Consider the following 18,499-nt stretch of genomic DNA (forward strand, 5'->3'; position numbering starts at 1 on the left):
AGAAAGGGCCAAATTACAGGATCCATTTTTTTTTAGAGTAACAAACACTTTAAGTTAAAATCATGGATTAAAAACACCAAGTAACATACACAGTAAATACAACAAAATAAAAAGCTCCATCCAGTAAGTTCACATCCAGAGAAAACAAACATTAATACTACTCACCCCTTTGATTCCTTTGATTCCTCTATGGCAGCTCTAGCAGTGTGATGATGTCACTGGACACAGGTTACACACCTATATGCATTACGAGACTTCTTCAGTAGATGGGAGCCCTTTCTGGTTGAATGACGCCAAGTGTCATGGCCTTACAGCCTGTGTGGGCATTACCATAGTACCCTTTATTCATAATGTATTGATGCAGAAAGCAGCACTGGTGTCACTTTGTCAAAGTACAGTATATGTCTAACTCGAGCTTCGAGCTTCGAGCCTAATCATTTTAATTATTTGGAACAGAATTTTATGAGCAATGTTTAAGTGTAATCAATGATAACCACATATACTGTCTCCTAACAGGTCAAACCCCTAACCATAGTAACCATGTTTGCAGTACTTGGGGGAGTTATCACTTCAAGACATTTGATGGTGATTATTACGAATTTCCTGGAAGCTGCACCTACAACTTTGTTTCACACTGTGGGGGATCCTATAGCGATTTCTCGGTTCATATCCACCGATCATATGACAGTAATCACCCAGTCATAGACAAGATCCTAATCACTATCAAAGATGTCAACATTGAACTGAGAACAAGCATAGCAGTGGTATCTGGATTAATGTAAGTCATTCTAAAGTATTTCATTATGTTTTTGTTGAATGTATAACATATTTTTTTCCTCTGTTCTGTAGGGGAATTAAATTGGGTGTAGTGCAAGATGAAAAGATGGGCGCCAGTCACTTTTAAAAATGAACAAAGAGGGTTTACTTCCTCTTAATAGGAACAGGGAAGAGAGGGGTAGGGCACTGGACACCCTTAGGCAAATGCAATAGGAAATAGGAAGACTCCGCAGACAAAATTAGAACTAGGCAGACAGCAATACAGGAAAAGGGCCTTTAAGCTGAATGCAGCAATCTGTCTCCTATAGCAACACCTTAACTTACAGTATCCCACTGTAGAACCTCAAGCTTAGCTCCCAGCTACCCGCTGGACTTCTCAAGATTCACTCACAGATACCTGCTGTATTCTTCAAGCTTCACCCACACTACCCACTGGGTTTTTCAGACTCACAGCTACCGGCTGTACTTCTCTTCAAGCTTTACTTACAGCTACCTGCTGTACTCCTTCAAGCTTTACTCACAGCTAACCCACTGTACTCCATGGACAAATTATTTCCTAAAGCTTTTCCAGCGACTTCACAATCCCTGGCTGATGAAGAATCTCCTAGGGTACTCCTTCAGAACTCCATACCTTTACACCTACCTCCGGCAACAAGAGTGGTTGTCCCTCTGTCAACTTCTTCTCCCTTGCCTTCTGGCGGTAATCAGGCTCCCCTTGGGCTGAGCCCCTTTACACATGGCTAAGCCTCAGGCTTCAGGCCTATATCTCAGCTGCTGCTCCACATACCCACCCAGGCTGCAGTCTGGGTGGAAAGAACCCCGATCACCTGACTCTCTCCAAATAAATAGATTATCCCAGCAGCCTCAGTGGCCAAAGAATGTCCTGCTGATTGGCTGAGAAAGCACATTTACTCATAACCTGAATTCACTGTAATCCATCATACTTATGCCAAAGGTAACAGTGCCACCTATTAACAAAAGAGAGAATCACAGTTCCATTCAAGCTTAGGAGAAAACCATGGAATGACCAACTGATATAAACCCAATAACTACAATTTCATATGAGCATTAACATGTGAAGTGATTTCAAAAGTCGTTTGCAATTGTTTACAATTCAGGTATTTCATTGAAAGAGTATCTGGTGATTATGCCATGAATATTCTTGTTCAGGCCTCAGATGGGGTTAAAAGAGAATTATGGGATTTGTGTTTATTTAAAAAAAATACTTATCTAGGTGGATGCAGCATTGGCCAATGCTGCATCTGTCCCCGCCGTCTCTAACACTGAGATCCGAGCAATCAAACATTGCTGATCACTCGGGTTCTCAGAGCTCCCTGAGCAAAGAGCCAGCCCCCCCCCCCACACTCACTGGACTGGAGTGCTGGGCTGTAGAGGGGTGGGATGGCCGGCTGAAGCTCTCAGCGGCTCGCTGAGAGGCTGAGCTGGGTGCCGGTCCAGGTTGTTAGTGAACCAGCTTCACCAGACTGCTAATTCATTGCCCAAAGAGCAGGCAAGTGACAGTAAAAACTTTCAAGATTAGAAAATAAATATTGTATCCAACATCAAATATTTTACATCCTGCTCCAGGTGAGAACAAGCTCCAAGCTCCTTGATCACATCTAGGATGCTGGCTCTGCTAGTCTCTACCCAAAGAAATAAACTGTACCAGCAACAGGAATAGCACATACGAAGGTGCAAAATAATACTGTCCCTTTATTATAATACTTTAGTGTAGCACCCTGATATTTAGGCAGGGTTGCTCTTAAATGTATCTGCCAAATGATAGTTGCTTTGGTCAATTGATAGTAGGTCAATTGATTTCACCCTAATTCTGGAATTGCTGCACTCTCTTCTGTCACTAGAATGCCAGGCATCTGGTGGCATTAGATAAGACCAGGGCATTGCATAGACAGATTAGAAATGAATGAGGTGTCTCAGCCAATGGGCATGGATTTTCCTGGCTGGCTGGGAGAGCCTATTTATTTGGGTGAGGTCAGGTGATTGGAGTTCTGTGCCACCTGGATGGCTGTCTGGGTAGAAATGTGTTGTATTGCCCCGGGCTGCTAGGCCAGAGAACTGAGGCCTATTCCGGGGGCATCTGGCTGCTAGGCTATCTGAGGGCCTATCCGGAAGCAAGAGAGCAGCGTAGGGTTGGGATTGTGGCTTACTGTCCAACCAGAAGTAATGGTTCTGAAGGGCCGGAGAACCTGTCGTGGTAGGGGATAAGCTGTCGCCACCAAGGGACTATCCACCTTGTTATCAGGGACCGCTGTGAGTAGCAAGTACCTGAGCAGTATTCTCACCAACTGGCGATGGTGAAGAACTGCAAAGATTCAGCAGAGGTCAAGCCAGAGACCCAGCCAGTGGAGGTGATGTTTGCAGAGCATTATTGTGTGCCAAGCCAGGGACCGAGTAGGCCAGTGGGGTGAAGCTTGAAGAGTGTCTGTGAGTGCCAAGCTAGGGACCCAGCAGGGACATGGGGGTGACGCTTGAGTAAAACACTCAGTGAGAAGATTGGAAAAGCTCAGGAGATCCAGTGGCAGTGGATCAGCGGGTCTACGTGATAGACTGGGAGCTCAGTTGAGTGAAGATCTAAAAAGGAGATTGTGGAAGAAGTGAAAGAGTTCATTACAACTTTTGTTAGAAACTGTTCAAGATTGTTGCCATAGGATACAAGGTGTCTTCACATGCAAGCATGTTGTCTGGGTGCCTTTCCCTGCATGGCTGTCTATCTACAAAAGTCTCAGAGTCTGCTAATTAACATTGCAACTACTAAAGCGTGTCCTGGCCCTAACACTCTCTCCCATAGTTCTGTTTAAGAGAAATTAAATCTCTTTGCATTCAAGAAATGCCCATTAATCTACATTACATTGCACCTACCATGCTTCGTAACCCACTCTACACAGAAGGATGTCAGCTGTCCTTGATTCTGGAGGGTCCATTAGGCCTGGACAGGCTTGGGACTTGGCTACAGAAGCTTGCAGGAACACATTTTATTCTGACATGTTTCTCTAGGCACAGTGGGTTGATTTACTAAAACTGAAGAGTTCAAAATCTGGTGCAGCTGTGCATGGTAGCCAATCAGCTTCTAACTTCAGCTTCAATTAAGCTTTGACAACAAAACCTGGAAGATGACTTGTGTAAGAGCTGCTCCAGCTTTTACACTCTCCAATTTTAATAAATCATCCCCGGTGATTTCTCAAAGAATGACAAAATCACTACAATTACACCATTATATAGAAACATGACATTTAACCCATTCATTTTTTAAACATATTCATATTCATTGTGCAATACAAAAATAGAAAAATAAAAAAGTGGAAAAAAAACATTTTGGAAATATCTATCACAGCATTGGAATGTATAATGTATAATGTATAAAATATAATTTTCATCTCGGTGAGCGACATTCCTGTGTATTTAGTTGTTTAGCAGGCGTTTAGTTATCATGTCATTAGATAGATGGTATTAATGCATGTTCTAAATTATTTTTTTTAAAGAAAACTTATGATTATCTAAGTTTTTTGCTTTAATCGTTGTATCTTACAGTGCTGTAACACCATACTACAGAGATGGGATTGTCATTACGAAAAGTGTTGCATACTTTAAAGTGTATACCAAGACGGGTTTTACTCTCATGTGGAATAAAGGAGATGCCGTCATGGTAAGGAATCTTATATCAGCAACCCAAAATCTCTTCCTAATTTCTGTAACAGAATATAGGGAAAAACACCCTTACAAAGCACCCGGTCTTTCTTTTTATTCCATCTTTTAGCTAGTAGTAGGTAGTACAATTCAACTGAACTTGCTCTGCAATGTTGAAGATGTTTTGCCACTCATTCATGCTACTGTAATTTAGTTCTGAGCATCAGAAACATATCTCAACATTCATGTTCACAGGGAATCATAGTTCTATTCTAACCACCATAGCATCATGAAATGTGTCAAGGCAGATGCTGAATGAATAAGAACATGATGATAGATGTGTTTGTACAAAACTCTTTTCTAATTCCCATAATACAGCAACCATTGTGCTGTGATCTGAGATATGGGATATGAAATACACAGCTGAAAGTGTAAATTGTCAGATCTCTGGGGTAGAGATGTGAAAATGGCTCACATAACTTTCACTTCTCCCACCAAGTTCTTGGACAACCATCATCTGCTTTAACAACATTGCATAACAACATTGAATTTAGGTGACTGGGTTGCCCCTATGGCTATAAATACTTGGGTACGTTTCTGGCACCAATTTAAACTGGGAAGCCAGGTGGATGAGTAATAAAACGTCATCAACATTACTATATTATGACTTGGATACATTAAAATCTCCATGGACATACAGTACATAAAAACTTAGAAAAACTACGGCAGAAAAAGACTGAGTCATCGAGTCTGTCCTTTTTTTTTTTTTTTTCATTAATCTTGTTGTCTGACTATAAATTTATGTTTATCCCAAGCATGTTTACTGTTGACTGTCTCACTACCTCTGTTTGTAGTTTATTCCAATCATTATCCACCCTTTCAGTAAAATAATACTTTCTAATGCACACAATCAGAAATTCTGCCAGCAAAAGTTGGATGTGAGTTTTTGGTCAGAAATACCGGCCATGTGTATGCTCCATCTGACTTTTGCTGGCAGAGTTCCAGCCAGCAAAAGATTGAGAGCATGTTCTCTATTTTTCGGTCGGAAAAAGTTCCTGTACAAATTCCAACACGCAAAATTCCCACGCATGCTCGGAAAACAATTTGACGCGTGCTCGAAAGCATTGAACTTCATTTTCTTGGCTCATTGTAGTGTTGTATGTCACTGCGTTCTTGACGGTCAAAAGTTCAGAGAACTTTTGTGTGACTGTGCGTGTGCAAGCCAAGCTTGAGCGGAATTCCATCAGAAAAACCATCCGACAGAAAATCTGCTCGTGTGTACGTGGCATGAGATTAGTTTTGAACTTTCCTCCTGTTAGTTTGAGGTCATGTCCCTGTGTTCTTGATTTTGGTTTCATATTGAAAAGACCGCCTTCCTGAACCTTATTCACTCTCTTGATGTATTTAAAGGTTTCAATCATTTATCAACTTTCCCTTCTCTCCTCCAGACTGTACATATTAAGTTCTTGAAGTTGCTTGCAATATGTTTTATCCCCCAGAACTTTCACCATTTTTGTTACCTGTCTCTAAACTCGTTCTATCTTATCAATATCTTTTTGTAAGTGAGGTCTCCAGAACTGGACACATAATGGACATATATCTTTCACCTTTATATATTATAACATACTATATTTGAATAGCATTGTCTGCCTTGCTGATTTAGACATTTACTAAAAGCACTGAGCAAGGTTGGGTTCTAACTCCAAGCAAACCATCAGACCTGAGTCTTTTTCAGGTTTCAATTGCAAGAACAAAAAAACATGATTTTGTGTTGGGCATCATTTCCCATAAATTATTGCATTTTGCCTCTTCTTATATCTAGAAGTACAGTCAAAAATATAAGGCAGTAACCCATAGCTACTCAATTTAACCAAATAGTCAGACCATTGTACAGATGGTTCCTGGATGGTTACTTTAGGTTATTATTCAAAGTGTTGGAACTTAACAATAACTAAGATTCTTCCTCTTCTGTACAGGTGGAGCTGGATCCCATTTACAATAACTATACCTGTGGACTGTGCGGTGATTATAATGGCATAAATGATTTCTCTGTGGAAGGTGAGTGATCTGGAAATATGGCAGGTTATTGCGGCATCAATTTAGAGTCCAATATTACTTTCAGAATGTATTTTCCACAGTGAATAGCATATTGATGTGTTCCAGCTCACAGAATCAGTATATTCTTGTTAATTTTTTACCTTATTGTAATTAAATCAATCAGTCAGCTGATTGGTAGTTTTGTTGTAGCACTTTCTGAAGTTGTATATAAAATACAAGTCTTTCATGTTCTGCAGTACTTTCACATAGTGACAAAATGCTAAGAGGAGAGCTGTATATTAACCAAAAGTGACCAGTCTGACCTTATTTGTATTCCCACGCTTCTAGTCTTTTAGTTGATTATTGACTAGATGCTATGAGCTTATAGCTAGGAAGAGAGCCTTCACCCTGGGATATTTGCATTCAAAATCTGCCCTTTAAGTGTATGGCTAGTCTCTGTCAAGTTTTTATTGCAGTAGGTGTGAAAGAGAAGAGGAATCCAAAATTTTTGAGTTGTCCCAAGAACAAGTGCTGAGGGGAAAACATCCAATAGGAACACCTGTTCTCAGGGACAAATGTCCAATGGTGGCCACACAGGCTTTGATTATTATATCACATCAATGTGTAATTCAATCAAAACTATCTAAATTGCAAACATTTGAATAGAGATAACTTTCCCTTAGATTAATTTAAACGTAATTTCAATTGGATTCGATCAAACTGAGTCAATCATCCGGGGTGAATTATTATCAATCGATACGACTGAGATACTTTGTTAATCATTTTTTTACTTTCAATAGTTTGTATTGAAGTTTCAGCAAGAACCTTGTAACAAAGGTACAGGTAAAGCGGTTTCTTTACATCAGGTGTAAAAATACATGTTATGACTCAATGCTTTAAGAAAACAATGAGGTCTTATGTACCCTCAATGGGGCTTCTATGACATCTGCTAGCTTTTAAAGGAGGAGAGGACTCCTCACTCCCATGGGGCTTCTATGACATCTGCTAGCTCCTAAATGAGGAGAGGACTCCTCACTCCCGACACCCCTCAAGGGATCTAACTGTGTCAGGAAGTGAGGGGTAGCTCCTCTCAGACATAGATTGCTAGATGATCGTTAAAGGTTTGATGGGCAACCGATGTAGGATAGACTAGGAAAGACCAAATCAGAGATAGAGGGTAGAAGTGTGGATGGTCATCCTTAAGACAGCTCATAAAACCTGAAATCGATAGCTTACAAAAGACTTGTCATGACATATAGCTGTGAGTGCATAGACCAGGGATATACAATTAGCGGACCTCCAGCTTTAGCAGAACTACAAGTCCCATGAGGCATAGCAAAACTCTGACAGCCACAAGCATGATACCCAGGGGCAGAGGCATGATGGGACTTGTAGTTTTGCAACAGCTGGAGGTCCACTAATTGCATATCCCTGGCATAGACACTCAAAAAGGAAAAAAAAGTAATGTTGAAATGCATTGTATGACTGCAATGCCTAGACACCTGTATGAACTGTTATGAGCCAAAGGGATTCATACATGTGGATGTCTGCTAACCAGAAAGTATCAAGATGAAGATCCAGGTGTCAACAGATCTACTTTCATAGTGGGCTATATATGCCTCCCCATCACAGTTTGGGAGAGAGGCAAAATCGTGTCCCAATGGTATAGTCCTGTGACTGTACCTATAGGATATCAGGGAAAAGCAGTTAGAGAAAAAGGAAAAAGATAGAAGAAAGATTTGAGGGATGAGAGAAAGAGAGAGAAACAAAAAAAAAGAAAGAAGTACCTGATGACAGTGTGATACTTGCTCATCTACACGGACCCAGGTTGAGGAGAGGTGGTAGGTGTCAGAGATATGTATCAGGTCCAAGGCTCCCAGATGGCATCATGTTTGTCAATCGTGTGCAAGAGGATGCTAACTGTTTTCTCCTGGGCCATAATCCTTGAGATTTTCCTTTTGACCAAGAGAAGGAAACAGTAGGTTGTTTGCAAGCTCGAGCAATTGTCAGCTTGATCCCAAGGAGAATAAAAATAATAAGGCTTTGGGCCAATTTCTGGGCCCTGGAGTTAGGAGAGTTTGGAAGAGCAAATTGAGGAGTCTTTTGAATGGGTATGCCTGTAATTTGTGTGAAAGACTGACACTATCACACACATGTATCATCAATCCCATGTGCCCGCAATTTCTAAAACACAAAGGAGACGCACTCGGGTAAATTTTGGCAATTTTTAAAGGGAAAAATATACCACCTCATTAAGACTTTTAAGTTAGCTTCGGTTAGTGCTATGTTCAAAATGCCATTGGAGGGTGAAGCCAAAGTGCTATGGCACTCCGCAAAGCTCCAGTGATGTCCCAGGTCTTTCTCCCATTCTCTCATAAAGAGAGATTTGGTCTCAGCCCTAGCAAGTGATTAGTATATCACTGTTATCCCCCCCCCCCCCGATCCATGGCTTGACCGTACCCCATTTCATAAGCCGTGATAGAGAGTGGGTTGGGTTTAGAGGACCATAAGGAATTATTAAATTAGAAATTTGGTGGAATCTAAGGCCGCGTACACACGCGCGGACTGTTCGCCCAACCTTGTCCGCTGAACAGTGTTTGGGCGGACAGTCCGCTCGTGTGTGGGGCTTCAGCGGACAGTTTCAGCGGACAGTTGGCCGAACAAGGTCTTACGGAAATTCCGAAAAACTGTCCGCTGAAACAAGGTTTCAGCGGACTGTTCGCTCGTGTGTAGGCTTGTTCGGCCAACTAAGTTTCGCGCATGCTCAGAAAGGATTTCCACGTCGGAAGGTTGCATTGCAGTGTATAGGACGTCGTATTTTTCGTCCCGTCGTACGTGCCGTTCACGTCATCGCGCACGGTTTCAGCAAACTGTTCGTCCGTCGTGTGTGGCCATGTCCGTCCATGCTAAGTTTGAGCGGACTGTTCGCTCAAACTGTTGGACGGACAAAGTTGGGCCAACAGTCCGCGCGTGTGTACGCGGCCTAAACCTTTCTGACCTTGGCATTTGGAATTGGAACTTACCAATGCAGTGGGCCAGAGTGAGAGGTCCCACAGGGTTGACAAAATGTCCTATCCTATAGAACCTTTTGTCTTGCCCCCAATGGAATGCTTTGATGTTCATATTGGGGGAACAGAGGGTTTCAAAAAAATTGAGATAATGGGTGCCAGTAGTAGATCAGGTGTGAGTTATTTTTGAGGGAATCCCATAGTACTAAGGAGTGAGATAATGTGGGGGCCATGATAGCAGGTCTAGATTTGGCAGGGCACCAGAGAAGATAGTCCAAAGTGTAGTGGGGTATTGCTTGCCTTTCCATGTGTACCCAGTCAGGGTGTGATATTTTGGAATAAATAATGGAGAATTGGGATATCTGGGCTGCTTGATGATACCAGAGAAGGTTTGGTAGCCCCGCTCCTCCCTATGGCCCCCACTAACTGGTTATGCAAGTCTTGGACCTGATCTATTGTGGCGTCCACTCTAATTTCAATGGTCTCAATGCAAGATCTCAGAAGTTGGAGATCTGAGTTACCTGCTCTGGGAGCACCGGACGAACTGAGCCTTGATAGAGCTATGTGATCAGGTGTCCATTTCATGCATGCACCTGCTCATGCAATCATTTTGTGATTGATCACATTAGGAGATATCATAGTGAAAACAGAGTTACGATAATATTTTAGCTATAGATTGAAATCCATGTCCCCGTGTGTTGTATACCAATCAAATGGATTTTGAACTATATATCGATTATCCTTATTGGAAGGAAGTAATCAGAAAATAAATCAATTTTTTATTGAAGTTTATATAGCCATCATAAAAGGGAGATTACCTCCATGTTGCAAGATTCCCACAAACTTCCTGTCGTGTCTCAGGGAAAGTGAAAAGACATTTTCCCAATGGTACACAGACAGCAAAAAAAGAAAAAAGCCTCATCTGGGCTGTAACCCTTGCCTACTCTATCCAAAGCTACAATAAAGGTTTAGCTATACATACACTTTGATTTTGCAAAACATATAAAACAGCTCAGTTAAAGCTACACAGTTTAGAATGAAAAAGTCCTTTGTTAATCCACCTCACATCCTCTTTAAACTGTGTTAGTGAATACGCTTACCATTATATGCCAACATTTCCAGCACCAGCCCTGACATGTGGTTGACATCAAAGTTTACTCAATCTATTGATGTGCTAACCAGCAGTTAGAGATTAGATATGCATACATCTATACACAGAATTTGCAATGTGCTCAATTCTAGGGATATTACAAGATTTGCCTCTGGTGGATTTATACAATCTAGAAGACTGGGGACATTCCGTGAGAGCAGAACATTGTGTACCTGCTCTCTGAGGAGGCAACTTCGTAGCACCTTGCACTCACAAAGTAATGATGCAGAGAGCAGTGTTTACTTCATCATGTCAGTACTGCACTTTGCATCATGGAGGACCACTTATAATCGGGAAAAACAAAACAAAACAATGAGGACCCTGCATGACAGGAGAGAATCTTAAATTGGTAGTTATATAAAAAACAAAACACTAAAGCATAAAATAAATGGAGGGGTATTCAGGAAGTCAGGAGGAGTAAGCACAGAGTTGGGATTTAATGTTGGAATTACTAATCTTTATTTGTTTTTTTTAACCACAGGCAGGAAACTCAGTCCGATACAATTTGGAAATCTACAAAACATCTATGATCCTAAAGAAACATGTACTGATCTAGATGAGACTAAAGCAATAATAGATACATCCAGTTGCTCTCAATATGTAAGTAACAGTATCATATCACCAGACAACATCTCTAGAATTTGATTAGTAAAGGTATATTGATATATGTGTAGAGGGTTGGATTTCCATGACAGGAGACTTTGCTGGTATCAGTGTTTTCTTGTTAGATGACTGTACATCAATTGATGATGGGGAACAATGTGTAGCCAATAACTACACAGATAAAAGATTCTTGAAATTTAACACTGGCGAAAGGTAGGATTTTGTGTAGACACATTTTTCTTTATTTTTGGACAGCGTGACAGTGTCACAATTGCTGTTATTTTTTTTAACTATCTCTGACTCCACTGGGGAGATTTGTCCCTCACTTCCTATCCCCATAGCACCCCTTTAATAAATAGGAAGTAGGGTTGATTATAGGAAAGGAAAGCATGGACAGTAGTTGTTTTTCTTTCTGTCTGTTTTTCTGATAGACAGACTGGCCCCATGGCTTCCTGTCCTGATACGGAATGAAGGAAATCACCTCAACATTCTAACCCTTCTCTGTTATATCCAAAATCAAGTTAGAGTTGAATGTAAACAAAGAAACCTTAATCTCTCAAATGCTGGCATCTTTATTTTTTCACTATTAAAATGTCTCACTTTCCCAGTTCCTTTGTATAAAGCCCAGCAAAAGATTACATCACCATCACATAATTTGTATGAGAACCTCATAACAGCTATTTTCAATGATTTCCTTGATGTCAAATTTCAATAGATAATAGAATCGATAAGAGTGGGCAGAAATATAAGTGTTCATCTCAAAAGTAAATGTACAAAATTGATTTCCATTTATCTCTTCACCATCATCACATTAATAAATACATATTCTCAAATATATTGTGAGAGGGGATGGCAAGCATCATGAAAAGGTGTCAACTGTGCAATCAATTATGTTTCAGTTAATACTTTCTAACCCTGAATAAGTACATGTAGAATTGTATTTGTTGATATATTAATTATTTTTATTTTAACGTTGCATTTTTCCTTAGCGCTTGTTGTGTGAAAACCGCCTGGGAGATGCTGCATTTGATAACTGTAGAGATTTTCTTAATGTGGAAGCTTATATTAATGCCTGTATGCTGGACATGTGCTCCTGCGGCCAATCCCCGACTACAATCTGCCTGTGTAGCACTATCAGTGAATTTTCCAGGCAGTGTTCCCATGCTGGAGGTCACCCAGGAAACTGGAGGACTGACAGCTTCTGTCGTAAGTATGCTTTTCCTGAATTACTTAAAGTGCACAATAGAGCATGTTCACAGTCTAAGCATAGCAAGTTACTTTCACAGTTTTAGCAGACACTAAAATAACGATAAAAACAAAGGCCACCATTGACCTCTCTACCTGCGGGTACTGTGAAGTAATTCCTTCTCAAAGATCCGCAATGAACACAACAAAAACTCTAAAGAACCACTTGCTCTGTGTATAGAGGGCTGTCAGACTGCCAGGTTTCTGCTCTCTATACAAAGAAAAATTGAAAAGAACTGTGTTTTCAATTATGGTAATACTGGCTTAACATATTAATGCATAGTGATATGGACATTAGGCATTAACAACTTATGAATTTTATAATATTTTACATCTGTTTAGCCCTGATAAAGATGAAGTTCTAGAGCTCAGGAACAGAACACATTTGCTGTTCTACTTGATCACAATATGAATTAATTCAAAATTATTTGGACCTGGTGACTATTGGTCCTATTGGCTGACTCAAGGTCCCTAGTCAGTGGCACTCTGTTAAGCCTTGTACACATGATCAGATTTTTCGCAGACAAAACCTCTGACTTTTGTTCAAAGGCGCGCACGTCTTGCATACAAACAGCAAGGAATTGTTGGCCAACAAACACAAACATACTGACGTACTACATCTTTTTTCAGCTCTTTAGAGCCACCCTTTGGCTCCTTCTGCTAATTTTGTGTTAGTAGAAGTTTGGTGAGTGTTGATTTGCACTTTTCATTTCACGCTTTTCATTTCGTGCTTTTCAGTTTTCACTTTTCATTTTGCGCTTTTCAGTTAATTTCTGAACAGCCGTTCGTCAGGCCAGTGGAATCAGAGGACTTGGAGTTATTGCTTTGACCCAAGTCCAGTCCACAAACAGGAGGAGGAGGAGTTCTTGGACCAAAAATTGATTGCTTTATTAATGGTGACAAATTATGTCATATGCCATTGCTGCGGGAGCTCCAGGAGAATAATCCAGATGGTTTTCAGAATTATCTCTGGATGATGGACCCCTGCTTTCACCAACTCTTGGCATTGTTGACCCCCTGCAGAAGAAGCAGGACACATGCATAAGACTTTTATTTTATTTTTTGGTTGAATAATAATGATTTGATTTGGTATATTTTCTATATTTTTCGATGCACAATAAAAAAATTATGTAGAATAACGGTCGGACTTTCCGATGACAAAATCAGTTGGATTTTTTCCGACGGATTTTGGCCCAAACTTGTCTAGCTTACACGGTCGCACAAAGTTGACGGAAAATTCAATCATTCTGAACGCGATGTAAAACATGTACGACGGGACTATAAACAGGCCAGTAGCTAATAGGTTTTGTCTCATAATTTATTCTGAGCATACGTGGCACTTTGTCCGTCGGAATTGTCTACACACGATCATAATTTAAACAATCGTATTTTGTTGTCTGAAAATTTTAGATCCAGCTCTCAAACTTTGTGTGTCGGAATTCCGACGGAAAAAAGTCAGATGGAGCCCAGACACAATCGGATTTTCCAAAAACACGATCCAATCGCACATTTTCCATCAGAAAGTCTGACCGTGTGTACAGGGCTTAATACTTGGCTATATGTTTTACTTCAAATGACAGTTTGGGAGTAGGCAGTTACAGTACATTTAAAACAATACAATGTAAAATTGACAAGGTACACCAACATAGTTGTATCTTTGATCTTTAAAACTACGGGATAATGGTTTTGTGGTAACTTACCCAAAAAAAAAAAAAAAAAAGAAGCATAATATTTTTCTTGATATCACTAAAAAAAAAGTCTTTGAAAATGTGTTTGAAATAACTCCATCAGTATCACCAGCAAAGCAGCTTCATTGTTATCCCATTAAAGAAGAAGAGAATGTGCGATGCATTTCGAGGTTTCATAATTTGCCACATCACGAATGTTAATTCTCCATTACGAACGCTAGTTTACGAGACTGACCGCTTCTGGCTCGTCCTTGCTTCTGAGCATGCGTGTTTGTATATTATACTTTTGTCCAAAGTATTTGTTTACACACGCTCGGAAAATCCGATATTTGTCCGCAAAAATTTTTATGACCTGCTATCCAACATTTGTCCACAGAAAATCAAACAATAATTGTTCAATGGAGCATATGAACACTTGGGTTTTACACCAACAGCCTGTCATCACACAATTCCCATCAAAAAATCTGATCACGTGTACGAGGCTTAAGTGGCACTCTGTTTCATAAAAGCAGCTTTATCCAACCTTGTGAGCTCAACGGAATTGACTGACCTTCCATAATTTTGTGATTTTGATAACATACCAGGATGGTATGTTGTCAAAAAGAGTATAAATACTAGAGAAAATATTTTTTGTTTTTCCTGACCTGTCCATGCCTAAATACAGGTTGATTTCACTTTACTCAACCTAGCTTCATATTTTATTAAATAAGGACCACTAGGTGGTGAGGAATATCTACACATGGGGGAGGGGGGTTATATTTGGGTTATATCTATATCTATATCTATATATATATATATATATATATATATATATATATATATATATATATGTATATATATATATATATATATATATATATATATATATATATATATATATATATATATATATATATCTATATCTATATATATATATATCTATATCTATATCTATATATATCTATATATCTATATATATGTATATATATATATAAACATGAACTTCGAAACCCACTCTGTTCACAGTTTGGTGGACCACTAAATAAACTGGCCAAATTTAGCCGCCATGAACCCTTGGTTGCTGCTTGTTAACAAACCTCCTGGGGATCTGTTATTTATCAGTGGTAGTACTGCTGCTGCTAAATAAAAGATCCCCAGCTTGCTTCTGTTTGGAAACACATCAAATGGAGATATTGGGTGATATCATTGACCAAATATCATCATCCCCAGACCATTTGTTTACAAACAGAATCTGCCATTTTGCAGTGATAGTGCAGTAGAATGGCATTATCAGGTGTTGGCACAACAACATCAGATGGCAGGTCATTTGTGAATGCCAGAGATTTACTTCACTGGATGACATAATTGAACCTGGATATATATATTGAGGGACATTGTTTTGGGTTTTTTCTTGGAGGATGGGGGGACCTCGTCATTAAATTACTTTGTCTGAGGTGTGGGTCTCTTTATTTGAGTTCAACTATTTCTGGGAATGAGCTTGAAGTGGTACTTTACCCCATAATCATTCCCTTGGGGGGGAAACTATCTAGTAGCCCTCTTATCATAAAATGGGTTCCCAGATTTCAATAACTCCCATCTGTAAACCCTTGCATACTTTTGGGGCATCAGATGTGGGAATGAGGTTCAGGAAGAGGGGCCTCATGATCACTACCATCCCTTTCCTAGCCAAAGGCCTGGAATGAACTATAGAGGAAATACCATAGTATTTCCAAGTGTATTTCATTAAATAAAACAAGTAAAAAAAACAAAAAAAAAACTGAGTGGGGTCCCAGGCATGCAGTGCGGGAGGGCAGCAAGCATACATCCACCCTCTCCTCCAAACCATGCTAGGCCAAATGCCTTCAGAATAGGGAGGGTACATTACATGGGTGGCAGCAAAGCCCCCTGTCCCTGCAATCCAGCTCATTCCAATAATGAGGTAAAAAGGGCCTCATCAAAACCTCCAATACCACTAGAGGATGTGAGTGTTTTCAAAGGAGGACTTATCAGAATCCCAAGAAAAAAAGTAAAAAACAAACATTATAACAAAGCCCTTTATTTAAAATAAAAAATACTTCAATGTAAACCCAATGTAAACCTCATCATCCAGCAATGTATATCTTCATGAATCACAATGACACGGCGCCAATGATGTTTCCATGCCACTATAAAATCCTCTGCAAAAAGACAGACCCATGGATGGCTGCTGTTTGTAAACCAATAAGCTGGGGGTACTGGGTGATATCATTGACCATATATAATCATAGAAGTTATATATAAAGGTTAGTGTTTAGAAATATTTGTTAGCTGTAAAATCACGATGGTAAGAAAACCTGCCAGATTTAAAAATTGAGAGATTCATATGCTCTCAACAAGTTGCTAACACCATTAGAAAAAAATAGCTCTATAAAGTATGACTTTATCAGGATATTTATATTGTATTGTTTTCAGATGTACAATATCACAATATGATATTTTTTCTATCTTATAGCCATCGAATGTCCTAATAATATGATTTATCAAGAGAGTTCCTCACCCTGTATGAATACTTGCTCCAACCTTGACTCAAACCACGTGTGTTTGGAGCATTACATAGACGACTGCTTCTGTCCTGAGGGTGAGTTACACAAGGCTAATATACCAAACACATAATAATGTCATGTGTAATGTGTTTTTTGAGTATTTTTCACAGTTTTTATTATTACCTATTGGATATTGATTTCTTGTTTAACTAAAGGGAAAGCAATTAACAAAAACATACATGGGACAGTTTGCATGAAAATTCATCCTGCTTAGGATCACCTACTCCTTGAAACCGACATTCACTGATCTAGGCATTTTGATATTTGCACAACTCTTCCCAGCCCATAGCTTGCATCAGATCTTGGGTTCTTGTAAGGAGCACCTTGTCAGGCCTTCCCACCAGCCAATATCTGCCTGCAAGCGTGGAGAAGCACAGGTACCCAAGAATAACGTCACTGAAAGGTATTTAATGAAATCCGATAGACAGGTATAAATAAAACCTTTCTGGTTTTATTTCAATAGATTTTTATTGAAAGTTTTAAAAACAATAACAACTTATAATTTAATACAGTGCACTCTTGTATTAAAACAGTCAAAAGAGAACCGAATCGACAGAAAATAAACCCTGATAGTGATTGATCGAGACAGAGCAATAAAAAATATCTGTTAAGAATCAGGCAAAACTTGGAATAGACACAGAGTTTTTCCATAGCAACATTTTCCTAGCATTAGAGCCCATGGTTCCAGAGAACCCATAAATGAAATTTAAGAACGAGTCTCGTGGATCCAACACCCCAAATGGGAACACTGCTGTGTCGGGACCCCCGAGACCCCACCCAACCCAGGCTCTGGGTTCCATGAAACCTCCTACTGTAAAAGAAGAATCGGAAAATAAATGCTCCGAAATTGAGGACAATGAATAAAAATAATCTAAAGATAACTAATCCCAGTGAACCAGATATGATAATAAAAATCAAGAAACATAACTGAAGCTAGCGGTTTATGATCTTATTGAGGGTTTAAACCTCTTGATGTACGTATACTAGTCCTGATAAGAGGCACTAAATCATAGGTAAAATATAACCAAAAGAAAGAAAAGAGAAAGAGAAGAATAAAAGAAAGGAAAAGAAAAGGAGACAGGAAAAAGATAGTAAAAAAAAAAAAAAAAGGGAAGCGGGTCTCTCTCTCCCTACAGCAACCTGTAGTCCCTGGTCAAGATAGACACTTGGAGGTATAATTTATCCAAGGATCCCATATCGCTGTATGTTTGTCCACCGTATCTAGGAATATGCTTACTGTTTTTTCTTGTACCATGATCCAAGAAATTTTCCTTTTGACCATTCTCAGGGAAACCGACGTGTTTTTCCAAGCCCTGGCAATCGTGATTTTAGTTCCGACCAGAATAAATCTAATGAGTTGTTGAGTTAATTTCGGGACCCCATGCAAGGGGAAATTGAGTAAAGCTATTTGAGGTGTTTGAAGAACTGGGAAGGTCGTGATCTTCCGTATGATTTGGAAAACCTTGTTCCATGTATGCCTAATTTTCGGACAATCCCACCAGATATGTAACATAGAGCCTATATGGCCACAATTTCTGAAACAAAGGGGAGAGGCATTCGGATAGATTGTGGCTAGTCTCAAAGGCACCATATACCATCTCATAAGAACCTTCAAGTTAGCTTCCATGAGAGTTACATTCAGAAAGCCTTTGGAGGCCATAAGAGACGCCGAATGCCACTCCTCTAAGGACCATTGTTGTTGTAGATCTGTTTCCCATGCCCGCATGAAAAGTGTTTTACCTTCCGCCCTGGCAAGAGCACGATAGATCACCGATATCCCTCCCT

General features: G+C 39.7%; 1 protein-coding gene across 3 annotated transcripts in view; it reads left to right on the plus strand.

The window, feature by feature from the left end:
- Window positions 1-18,499, plus strand: part of LOC143935891 (mucin-5B-like) — a 163,805-nt gene that overhangs the window by 9,412 nt on the left and 135,894 nt on the right. For all 3 annotated transcript variants that reach the window (XM_077460067.1, XM_077460084.1, XM_077460076.1), the window contains exons 2-7: window positions 517-778; window positions 4,327-4,441; window positions 6,399-6,480; window positions 11,099-11,217; window positions 12,210-12,426; window positions 16,624-16,749. In XM_077460067.1, coding sequence (XP_077316193.1) covers window positions 517-778; window positions 4,327-4,441; window positions 6,399-6,480; window positions 11,099-11,217; window positions 12,210-12,426; window positions 16,624-16,749 — 921 coding nt within the window. The remainder of the gene's footprint in view (window positions 1-516; window positions 779-4,326; window positions 4,442-6,398; window positions 6,481-11,098; window positions 11,218-12,209; window positions 12,427-16,623; window positions 16,750-18,499) is intronic.

The sequence above is a fragment of the Lithobates pipiens genome, unplaced genomic scaffold (genome assembly GCF_037356315.1).
Source record: "Lithobates pipiens isolate NorthernLeopardFrog02 unplaced genomic scaffold, aLitPip1_a1.2 Scaffold_10, whole genome shotgun sequence".
Classification (NCBI taxonomy): Eukaryota; Metazoa; Chordata; class Amphibia; order Anura; family Ranidae; genus Lithobates; species Lithobates pipiens.